Raw genomic sequence first — 12,026 nt, 5'->3', positions numbered from 1 at the left:
TAAATTTTTCAAAATAAAAACAAAAATAAGAAAACGTAAAAACAGGCCGTTTCCATGACTTAAACTGCGATGCCGGACTAAACCAGGACTAAAACAAGACTAAAACCGGACTAAACCAAGACTAAAACAGGTCCGGAACCAGACCGGAACTGACACCAGGACTTAGACCGGGAACAGGACAAGGACTGAGACCGGGACTGAGGCTGGGACCAGACCAGAACGGGACTGAGGACAGGACTGAGACCGGGCTGGGACTGAGGCCGGGACTGAGACCGGGACCGAGACCGGGACCGAGACCGGGACCGGACCAGAACGGGACTGAGGCCGGGCTGGGATTTAGACCGGGACCAGACCAGAACTGACACCAGGACTTAGACCGGGAACAGGACAAGGACTGAGACCGGGACTGAGGCTGGGACAGGACTGAGGCCGGGACGGGACCAGAATGGGACGGAGGCCGGGACGGGACTTAGACCGGGAACAGGACAAGGACTGAGACTGAGGCCGGGACCAGACCAGGACAGAAAATGGTTTAGTCCTGTTTTAGTCCTGGGTGATTAACTGATGTTTCTTCCTTTAGGCTCCAACAGAAACTCCAGAAGTTCTCAGCTGGAGAGCCACGAGAGCTGGGACTCACGCAGCAGTGGGACCTTAGACCGAGGACCAGACCGGAACTCGGACCGGGGCCTAGACCGAGGACCAGACCGAGGCCTCGACCGCGGTCCAGAAAGAGGATCCGAGAGAGACCGGTACGACTCAGACCGCAGGGACCAGAGGGACCAGAGAGACCAGGGCCGAGACTCGTCCTACGACCGAAGAGGAGGACACCAGGAGCGAGAGAGGAGGGACAGAGGTGAGCGGGACTGGACCGGGGCCTGGACCGGGGCCTGGACCGGGGCCTGGACCGGGGCCTGGACCGGGGCCTGGACCGGGGGACCGGGGCTGGACCGGGGCCTGGGCCTGGACCGGGGCCTGGACCGGGGCCTGGACCGGGGACTGGACCGGGGACTGGACCGGGGCCTGGACCGGGGACTGGACCGGGGCCTGGTCTGGGAGGGGATTAGAGATGGCAAACAGTGTCTCTTTTTTGCAACATCAAAACACTGAAACTTGATCTTTAATTTATCAGATTTTGCTTTTGTTTGAAAACCTCATTTCAACCTTTATAATTGAGTTAATTAATCAATCAGAACCACTTTATTTGTCCCTGACGGCTCAAAAGGTCGAGTCAGATTTGTGTCAGGGGAGAGTGAGGAGACTAACAGCCCTCAGGACAAAAGTGGTGAACAGAAAAGTCTCTTTTAAATCTTTAAACTGCACAAACTGATGCTCTTAGTTGATCAAAATCAAAATCCTATTTAACATAAAAATTTAAAAAGTTTAAAAACTGCTCAGGGTGTCAGCCAGTCAGCCACAAGAGCAGCCAACCACAACCATGGCAACCAAAAAGGAACTAATGTGTGACGCAATTGATCTAATAAAATATTTACACAGTCTGGGAATTTTTTAAATAAAAAAAAAAAAAAAAAAAACACATAAAAATAAATAAATAAATAAAAAACACATAAAAATGAATACATATTAATTAATTAAAACCATAAAATGGATTCAAACTAAAATCAGATTTAAAATTCACCAGAACACACAGAGATGTTTTGAATGCACTAAAATATTTGTTCCTCTTTTTGTAATGTTGGACTAAGCCTCAATAGTTTCAGGGGCCGGTGTTATAAATTATAAACACCATTAAAAAAAAACAAAAGTGCAGGGGCTGAACCAGGTCCAGACCTTGGACTGAAGCTTCTGACGGCTCCTCTCTTTGGTTTATTTAAGTAAACGTTCTGAGATAAAGGTTATAACGCCCTCTCTGAGTCTGAGACATGTCCAGACGAAGAAACCAGAGGAGTTCTGTGTGTGAACGATGTCGGAAATATCAACGGGAAATAAACAGGCTCCAGACTCGGATCTTTACTTTAGAATCCAGAAAAAGACTTCACCGGACACTCTCGGCGACACACAGAGGTAAGAAACACTGAAGAGAGAGACGGGAAACAACACTACGGCTGATTTAACTTAAACCTGAGACGCACTGAGCCAAAACTCTAAAGACAAAGTGACAGAATCAGCACAAAGTGATAAAATTTACCTCTGTCACAGTCTGAATTTAACAAACACTTCAACACTTCTTCTTTTTCCCTCTCTGTCGTGTTTTCATGGATTTGTCTTGACCTGCTCACGTTCAAGAAGCCTTTTGAGTTGGTTTTAGCCGAGCCGTTTGCGTGTTCCCATCGGTAGGGGACGTCCAAACTCTCAAACTGAAAATAGATTTTTGTCTGAGGACTGGAGCCTTGAAGGGAGCTCAGAGTCTGTGCCAAATGTCGAGGTCAGACGTTGTTTCTCGGAGACGTGTGATCGGTGTAAACAAGAGGAATCAAACACGCTGCTTTAACTGTGTCACAAACAACACTCCCAGAGTTAAACAGCTGATCCAGCACACGGACCAGTGGACCTCAGGAAGAAACAGACTCTGCTGCTTCTGTCTGTCCACCGCGTTTGCCCTCAGCGTCTGGGAGGGCATCTGTAGCTCTGCTCTAAACTGGTTCTGGTCCAATCTAGACCCTCCTGAAAATGAGAATTAACTCTCAAAGTTCTCACCTGTATAAATAAAGATTAAGAGAAGACAGGAAGTACTTTGTTGACGTTGGGATCTGCTTTGGGTAACTGGGAGGTCTGGGATCATTCCGAAGTTGCCAATACGATACACACCTCAATACAGTGATATTACGATTTGATACGATTCAATATGATATATTTCATTAGATTTTATATGATTCAATAAAAAATAAAGTCTACATCATGGCTGTGATACTAAAAGTCTTTGTTAAATCACTTCTTGTGCAGAGTTAATATGAAACACAAATATTTTAATCCTCAAAACAATGAAATTGTCAAATATGTCACATAAACGAGTTTCCTTCCTCTAAACCAAGAGTCTCCAAACTGTAAAATTTGATTAATTAATTAAAAATGTCTATTACCATTGTACATCGATGCCTGACTTTGTGCACTAATAAATGGACAGTGGTTTATGTTTTATAGGCGTCTCACCGCACCCCAAGACTCGACCTCTTTCTTATAAACGTCTCAGTTTCTCTGGGATTTTTGTTTTGTAAAAGTGGCTCACTGGAGTTTAAAAAAGGTTGGAGACTCCTGCTCTAAATAAACAACAAAAATGTAGCTGGAACTAAATAACTTAGTAAAATAAACCAAAAAATCCTCTTGGAAATATATCGATACAGCAGCCCATGATATCCAGACTGGATCGTCACTTTAAACGATACGATATATTGATATTTAGATATTTTTGCACTCCTCTTGTAACTGTGGGTTCCTCAGGGGTCGATCTTGGGCCTCCTCTGTTCAGTCTCTGTGATAAAGCATTTATTTATTCTGTTAATTAGTTTGTGGGGAAAAAAGTTGGAAAAAACTGGACCGGACAAGTACAAAAGCAAAGTACAAAACAGGACTAGACCAGGATTCAAACATGGGACTAAACTGTGACCAAACATAAACTCTTCAGACCTGAACCAGGACCAGACCAGGAGGACTAAACTAAATATGAAACTAAACTTTTTCCATAACTGTTGAGTCTTTCTAAAGTCCTGGTTTAGTCCTGGTTTGGTTCTGGTGTAGAAAATGTTAAATAATCCTTGAACATAGATTTTAATACCAATGATAAAATGATCGCCGAGTTATTGATGTTTTTTGTTTTTGTTTTTGTTCCAGAGCAGAGATCTCCTCCGAACCGCCACCAGAGCCGAACCGACGACTGCGAACGAGAGCGAGACGACAGGAGAGGAGAGAGGGATGAGCGCAGGGAGAGGGAGAGAGAGAGGGAGCAGAGGGAGAGAGAGAAGGAGCGAGAGGCCGAGCGAGAGCGAGCGAGGGAGAGGGAGCAGAGGGAGCAGAGGGAGAGAGAGAGGGAGCAGAGGGAGAGGGAGAGAGAGAGGGAACAGAGAGAGAGGGAGAGGGAGGAGAGGGAGAGAGAGAGGGAGAGGAAGGAGAGGGAGGAGAGGAGAGAGAGGGAGCAGCGGCAGAGGGAGTGGGACGACCGAGAGCGGAGGAGAGGGGAGGAGAGAGAGGAGAGAGGGACGAGAGACGACCGAAAAACCAGGTGAGAAAGAGACAGAGTTCTGTTATTCACTGAAACAAATGTTCTTCAACAGGTTTAAATCACACACTTTGGAAACAAAATGCTCCAGATTCTATTAAAAAGTCTCTGCACCTGATTTTTACTGCTTTAAAATGTGAAAAACAAAACTAGTTCATTTTAAAGAGCCACCAAAATCACCAGAATCACTTCTCCTGATTCTCAGTGTAAATGTGTCTAAAATAGAAGTGTGTCTCTGCATGAAAATGCTAAAATAAGTCCAGAGACAGATTTGTTAAAAAATGACTTTTGGGTCAAAGTCGTGTCTGTATCTGCCTCTTTAGGATCAACTATAGTCAGAATATTTGAATTTTCAGCTTGGACTAACGGGAGCAGATGAGTCAGTCCAGGAAAGAGAGACTCCTCCTTTAAACAGAAACGCAGGACTCATCTGTGTGTATTTACAACTCCATCCTCAAACCTAAATCAAAACAAAGAAAAAGTGATGCCAGGTCAGGTCCAGAGGTGTGAAAGCTCCATTATGGCCCTGAATGATTCTGCTGATATGTCCGCACACTCAGAGCAGCTCAGTAGCCTTAAAGGTTTAATGGTTTAGTGGTTTAGTAGAAGACTGCGTCGCGGTGACTGTTTTGTTTCTCCTGGTTTGGAGGGACGTAGTCAAGGCTGGGGGCAGTTGTTGTGAAGGCGTCACTCTAACTATAAAGCGCTGCACTTAGATTTATAGATTATATAGGTTTATAAAGCACTGCCCCAATCACGGACGAGTTCCTCGTGAATATTAAAAAGTCGTGCCTCTGTGGAGCTGCACATGTAGAGGCTGAATGTAAACACACAAACTGAACAAACTCACTCGTCCACAGACCTGCACCGACTGAAACGTCCTGTACTGAAACGATTTGGTACAAATACATGTACACTCCTAGTGGGCCCATCTAACTAACAAACTGTAAACAATGTGTGTTAGTTCCAGAGGAGTTTCAGTGTAGTTAGCTCCTCCTGCAGACAGATACAAGACACCAGAGTCTGACAGAACTGAAGAAACAACTTCAACTTGGATGAGCTGAGAAACTGACTCCACCAAAATAAATGTTTTGTCCATTTGACAAATTGAATTTCTCCTTTTGCCTTTTGATTTTTATTTTTTTTGTCATTCAGTTTTTATTGGATTTTCATCTTGTATAAGGACACACATTAAAAATAGACAATATTCAAACAGTAAGAACAAAACAAGACAGTAGGCGTAGGTATACAGACATAACTACGTCATACAAAGTCGGGTCTTTTTGTCGTTACATACTCATTTTTGCCTTTTTAAAGCAGAATAAGTTTTTATTCAGAGTTAAATTATTTTTATTTGGTTTTTAAAGTTCTCATGTAAACGTGGTAAATGTGGAACATTCCAGACAAACTAATAACGTCTCCACAGAGAAAAGTGTTTGACAGATCCTCCTCCAGAAAAGTTACACACTGCACGTATAAGTCATTTCTCTGATCACTACTTTGAACTTCTACTGTAGTAATATTATTTTGAAGTAAAAGTACTCCTCCTCTGACCTCTGACCTCCCTCCAGCAGGAAGCGTCACCGCGCCGACGGGAGCCAGAGTCCGCGCTCTTCGCCCAAACGCCCGGCCCGCGACGCCCGAGACGCCAGCCCCAACGACAGCGACGAGGACAAAAGTGAGCGTCTGATTGGTCGAGGGAAGACCAAGCCCCTCCCACCCAGCCCCCAGTGCCCGCCTCCATCTGACAGTAATACAAAAAACTCTATTTCCCAAGATCCTCTGCTCCTTCTGTGGGGAAAAGGCTTATTTTACTTTGGTATTCTGAACCGGGACTAAACAAGGACTAAACCGTGACTAAACTGGGACTGAAACGAGGACTAAACCGGGACTGAAACAAGGACTGAACTGAGACTAAACCAGGGACTAAACCAGGGACTAAACCAGGGACTAAACCAGGGACTGAAATGGGACTAAAACTAGGACTGAAACTAGGACTAAACTGGGACTGAAACTAGGACTGAAACTAGGACTAAACTAGGACTGAAACGAGAACTAAACCGGGACTGAAACGAGGACTAAACCGGGACTGAAACGAGGACTAAACCGGGACTGAAACGAGGACTAAACCCGGACTGAAACAAGGACTGAACTGAGACTAAACCAGGGACTAAACCAGGGACTAAACCAGGGACTGAAATGGGACTGAAACTAGGACTGAAACTAGGACTAAACTGGGACTGAAACTAGGACTAAACTGGGACTGAAACGAGGACCAAACCGGGACTGAAACGAGGACTAAACCCGGACTGAAACAGGGACTAAATCGGGACTAAACCGGGACTCAACCAGGACTGAAACAAAGACTAAACCAGGACTAAACCAGAACAAATTTTTCCTGTTAAAACTCCAGAAGGAAAATGTATAAATCAAAGTCTAATTGGTTTTATAAAACATAAACTCCTTTAATCCGTAAACACAAAAATGACCAAAGTTAAATAATTCTTCATAAACTTTCAGTGTAATTTTAATTTCTGGGCACTTTTTTGGTGAATTTCTATTTATTGTTTTTACATTTTCTAAAGTCGGTGGCTCAAACTCCTCTCTGTATTTTCCAAACTTTCCTCTTATCGAACTTTTACACTTCGGGCTGCAACGATTAATCGAAAAACTGTGACGATATTAACATTTCAAACTCTTATTTAGATTCTGAGGAACGCAGCACCGTTTTAGTGTCAAACAACAACAAAAACAGATTTTGACCTTTATTTCCAATATTTAATTTAGAGTTTATTTTAAATAACACTAATCAAAAAACATTGGTGTCTGTTTTTAATTCTGATATTTTATTCTCTGGTTTATTTGCCCCGGAAGTTCAGCTGCTAGAAGAGAAAAGTGCGTTACAGTCGTCTAAACGAGAGGAGATAAAAACGTGTGTTCAAATTATTTAAAAGATAACAATTAATTTTAGATAAATTAGATAGAATTTAGATACATTTTAGATGAAAGGCAGAGCTCTGGATTTATTGTCAGTCTCCGTTCCTCCCCTCACCTCTGCTCATGACCCGAAGGACCAGATCCACGATACAAGCGACACAAATGAGTTTCCTCCGCAGGGCGTCCGGGCGTCTCCCTCAGAGACAGAGCTTGGAGCTCGGAGTAGAGCCGCTGCTCCTCCACGTGGAGAGGAGCGTCTGAGGGGAGGACGTCTGTGTCTCTGGACTCTCCTGGGAAAGCGTGACCTGTTCAAATGATCCATCCATCCATTTTATTCCGCTTATCCGGGGTCGGGTCGCGGGGCCATCAGTCTGAACATTGACTCCCAGACTTCCTTCACCCCAGACACTTCCTCCAGCTCCTCCAGGGGACCCCGAGGTGTTCCCAGTCCAGTCCAGAGACATCGTCCCTCCAGTGTGTCCTGGGTCTTCTCCTCCTCCTGCTGGGACATGAACACCTCCTGAGGGACACGTCCAGGAGACATCAGGACAGACGTCCTCCCCTCAGACGCTCCTCTCCACGTGGAGGAGCAGCGGCTCTACTCCGAGCTCCTCACTCTATTTCTAAAGGAGCGCCCAGTCACCCTGCAGAGGAAACTCATTTCAAGCGCTTGTATCCGCGATCTCGTCCTTTTGGTCATTACTGTTCAAATGATTTAGAAGATAAAAAGATTTAATTTTAGATAAAAGCCGCAAATGATAAAATTCAGATTTAACAACTGCGTTCACTTGTTTGTCAAATTTTAAATTAGTGTCACTAGTGACGCCGACTGTTTTACCTGCTGTTATTCATAAACAACAAATTTAGTCATTTGTGGAGGAAATAATGGTACTTAAAAAAATTGCGATTTGCAGAGTTCCGACGGTCATGGAAATCCTGGAAAAGTCAGGGAATGTTTGTCTCACTTTCCCTCAGCTCCAGCGTTCTGTTAAGTTCTCCTGAGGCTTTTATGATTACTTCTGAACGTTTTGTTTAAAAAAGATGACAATAAATGTAAAATAAAATAAAATGTTCAAAAACTATAATCCCAAAGTCATGGAAAATTCACTTAAGCTCATGAAAAAGTCATGGTTTTGAAATTTTGTCAGAGTGGGAAGCGTCTTGCGTTCATTCAAAGTTCTGTTTGGGTTAATCGTGCAGCTCGATTTACACCACAGACTTTAAAGTGATTTTGATCCACGGTTTTTTAAAACGTGTGATATTTTCTTGTGTTTTCAGGTGATAAACATCGTCTGCTGAGTCAGGTGGTGCGACCCCAGGACCCGCCGCTCCGCTCGCCGTCCAGAACCGCCGCCGCCTTCGAGGACGAGCGGCGAGGAGGAGGAGGCACCGAGAAACGAGCGGATGCACGGAACCGCCACGAAGAACCCGAAACCCGCCCCCGACCCGGCGAGCGGCGAGGAGAACGCGACCCCGAACCCATCCAGGAAACACGGAGCAGAACCCGAGAGCCGCGCCAGTCGCCGACGCCGATCATGGACGACTCCGGGTCGCACGACGAGGCCAAGAAGAAGGGCAAGTCCCAAAAGAAAGCGCTGAAGAAGGGGAGGAAGGAGGAGGAGATGGGCGTGAAACCGGCGGCGGCGAACGTGAACGCCGACTCGTCAAACTCCGACCAACATTCGCCGCGGAAAGGAGCGAAGAAGAAGGCGCTGGATCGAAAGAGGAAGAGGGGAGGAGGAGAGTCCGACGTCTCCGAGGACGAAATGGCGAACAAACGTAAACGAGGACCCAAGACGCCGCCCAAAAACCTGTCGCCGCTGCAGAAGATGGACCACTTCAGCGACTGGTCGGACGAGGAGGTGACGGAGAGCGTGTCCGAGCGGCGAGTGGGAGGAGCCAGGCCTGGGAGAGAGCGCGAGAGGGACAGAGGTGTCAATCCTCCTCCTCTGCTCTCGCAAGACGCCGCCATTTTGATCCCGAGTTTAACGCCGCAGCCGCTGATGTCACAACCGCTGCTACGGAAACCACCAGGTAAAAAAAAAAATCATCTTATTAAAGGTTCTGTAATAAAATAAACTTTAATCATGTTTTGATGTTGTTTCCTCATCACACTCAGAGCTGGAGTTGTTTTGTTTCATTCACATTTGAGTAATTCTCTATCTACGTCTACAAAGCTCCAAACGCTCTGCTCCACCTTGTGATGTCATGAAGTGTTGAAATGTTTTTAAGTTCTCAGCTCCTTTTTCCTTTAGTTCAGTCGAGATCGGTGACTCCAGGACTGAAATGATCCAAATGATTCCAGTGAAAGTGTGTGGAGTTTAGGAGGTTTAGTTCTGGTTTAGATCTGGTTTAGTCCTGGTTTATTATTGGTTTAGGTCCAGTTTAGACCTGGTTTAGACCTGTAGACCTCACTGAACCACGACTGAACCAGGTTTACAACAAGTCTAAACCTGGTCTAAACCTAGACTAGACCAGGACTGGACCAGGTTAAAAACAAGTCTAAACCTGGACTAAACCTGGTCTAAACCTGGACTGAACCTGAACTGAACCTGGACTGAACCAGGTCTAAAACAGGTCTAAACTTGGCTCAGTCCTGGTCTAGACCCGGGTTAGTCCTGAAACTGTAGTATTCAAGTTCTCAGCTCCTTTTCTCTTTAGTTCAGTCGAGGTCAACGACTCCAGGACTGAAAAAATGATCCAGGTGATTCTAGTGAGTTTAAAAACGGTTCTAGTGAGTTTAAAAGTGGAGCACTTCCTGTATCACCACATGATGACATCACAGGGTGGAACAGTGTTTTTAATCTGAGAGAAGAACTTGTGTTAAATGTGCAGAGTGTGACATGTGAATGAAACAAAACACAACCCCTGTGTGTGTGTGTGTGTGTCATGTGACTTTTTCTTTCGAGTTGTTGGTTCGATGCTTTAATTCAGTGTTTAAATGTAAAATATCAGACGCTGGAGCCGACTGGCGCCTGTGCTCACTTCCTGTTTGGAACATGTAAACATCCAGCACTTCAGAATCACACTGATACAGATCCAACATGTACGGACATTTGACAAACTGAACACATCTGTACTGAACACGAGACACGAGTCCCTCGGCCAATCAGGACGCAGCGAGAGGAACACCGTGCACCTTCATACACTGAAAAAAAAGACAAAGGCAAAAATTACAAAATAAAAAAATCTGCAAAATGGTGAGACCACGAAAGGTGAACCGCGACACAGCGAGGGACGACTGTGTTTCTGTTTCCTGACGTGTCGTTTGTTTTCTTCGTTCTTCAGGAGACATGGCGGCGGGTCGGAGCGGAGCCATGGGCGGCGTCCAGGGGAGAGCGCCCGGCAGGAGGCCCCGGTCCCCCTCCAGCGAGACCAGAGACGACCCCCAGAGGAACCGACGAGGGAGAGGAGCCCCGCCGCAGATCAACCCCCGAGAACGAGAGCGAGAGCGGGACAGAGAACGAGAGCGAGAGCGTGAGCGCCCCCTGGGGGACGCAGCCGCAGGGACAGAGAGGAAATCAAGAATCGACCAACTCAGGAGAGGAGAACCCAGCAGGAGCACATCCTCTGGTACAACAGGACCAGGACCAGGACCAGGACTGGACCAAGGACTAAAGTGGGACTAAACCATGATTAAATCAGGACTAAAGTGGGACTAAACCAGGGATTAAACCAGCGATTAAACCGGGATTAAAGTGAGACTAAAACCCGGGACTAAACAGGGACTAAAGCGGAACTAAAATTGAGAATAAATTTGGACTGAAGTGGGACTAAACCTGGGACTAAACCAGGGACTAAAGTGGAACTAAAGTTTGACTACAGCGGGACTAAACCGGGAATGAATCAGGAACTAAACCAGGGACTAAACTGGGACTAAACCAAGGAGTCAACCAGGACTAAAACAGGATTAAATTAGGACTAAACTAGGACTAAACTGGGTCTAAACCAGGACTAAAGTGGGACTCAACCCAGGACTAAACCAGGATTAAATTAGGACTAAACCAGGACTAAACCAGGACTAAAGAGTGTTTTTTAAACCCGTCTGTTTGTCTTCAGACCGTCAGGATTCTCGGAGTCACAGTTCCAGACGCAGTTCTCCGGACTCGGAGCGCCAGGCCCGGTCCAGGTCCAGAGCCGGGTCCTACGACAGCCGAGACCGGGACCGAGAGCCCCGAGCCCAGGCCCAGCCCGGGCACCCGCCTCACGCCGCCCACCCGCCCCACCTCCTGCAGAACCCGCCGGCGCCGGCGCAGACCCGGGACTGGGACCCCGACGCCCGAGACTGGAGCTGCGGACGAGGACGAGACCGAGAACCGCTCCTGCACCGACCCAACCGAGACCGCGACCGAGACGCCGCCCACCGAGGAGGAGACAGGGCCGACAGGGGCGACAGGGGGCAGGACAGGAGCGACAGGGGGCAGGACAGGGGCGACAGGGGAGAGTTTGAACCGCTCCTGCCCAGAGAAGCGTTCAGCCCCCCCCCGGAAAAACCAAACCACCAACCAGAACCCAGAGACGCCGGAAAGACCGAGAGTCTGGAGGGTAAGAGACAAGTACTACTACAAATACTACAAATACTACTGCAAATATTACTACTAATACTACTACTACAAGACCGAGAGTCTGGAGGGTAAGAGACAAATACTACTACAAATACTACAAATACTACTGCAAATATTACTACTAATACTACTACTACAAGACCGAGAGTCTGGAGGGTAAGAGACAAATACTACTACAAATACTACAAATACTACTGCAAATATTACTACTAATACTACTACTACAAGACCGAGAGTCTGGAGGGTAAGAGACAAGTACTACTACAAATACTACAAATACTGCAAATATTACTACTAATACTACTACTACAAGACCGAGAGTCTGGAGGGTAAGAGACAAGTACTACTACAAA

General features: G+C 46.2%; 1 protein-coding gene across 8 annotated transcripts in view; it reads left to right on the top strand.

Annotated features, from left to right (window-relative positions):
- Nucleotides 1–12,026, top strand: part of zc3h13 (zinc finger CCCH-type containing 13) — a 29,142-nt gene that overhangs the window by 11,345 nt on the left and 5,771 nt on the right. For 5 of the 8 annotated variants that reach the window (XM_055163629.1, XM_055163634.1, XM_055163621.1 and 2 more), the window contains exons 12-17: nucleotides 581–853; nucleotides 3,787–4,174; nucleotides 5,743–5,921; nucleotides 8,387–9,142; nucleotides 10,397–10,681; nucleotides 11,168–11,653. In XM_055163629.1, the coding sequence (XP_055019604.1) occupies nucleotides 581–853; nucleotides 3,787–4,174; nucleotides 5,743–5,921; nucleotides 8,387–9,142; nucleotides 10,397–10,681; nucleotides 11,168–11,653 (2,367 nt within the window). The remainder of the gene's footprint in view (nucleotides 1–580; nucleotides 854–3,786; nucleotides 4,175–5,742; nucleotides 5,922–8,386; nucleotides 9,143–10,396; nucleotides 10,682–11,167; nucleotides 11,654–12,026) is intronic. The other 3 variants (XM_055163651.1, XM_055163624.1, XM_055163643.1) reach the window with 3 other exon arrangements.

The sequence above is a fragment of the Boleophthalmus pectinirostris genome, unplaced genomic scaffold (assembly GCF_026225935.1).
Source record: "Boleophthalmus pectinirostris isolate CB_2022bp ecotype Guang Dong unplaced genomic scaffold, ASM2622593v1 HiC_scaffold_11, whole genome shotgun sequence".
In the NCBI taxonomy this organism is placed as follows: Eukaryota; Metazoa; Chordata; class Actinopteri; order Gobiiformes; family Gobiidae; genus Boleophthalmus; species Boleophthalmus pectinirostris.
The sequence above is the reverse complement of the archived record's forward strand: the minus strand, read 5'-3'. Positions and strand labels throughout refer to the sequence as shown.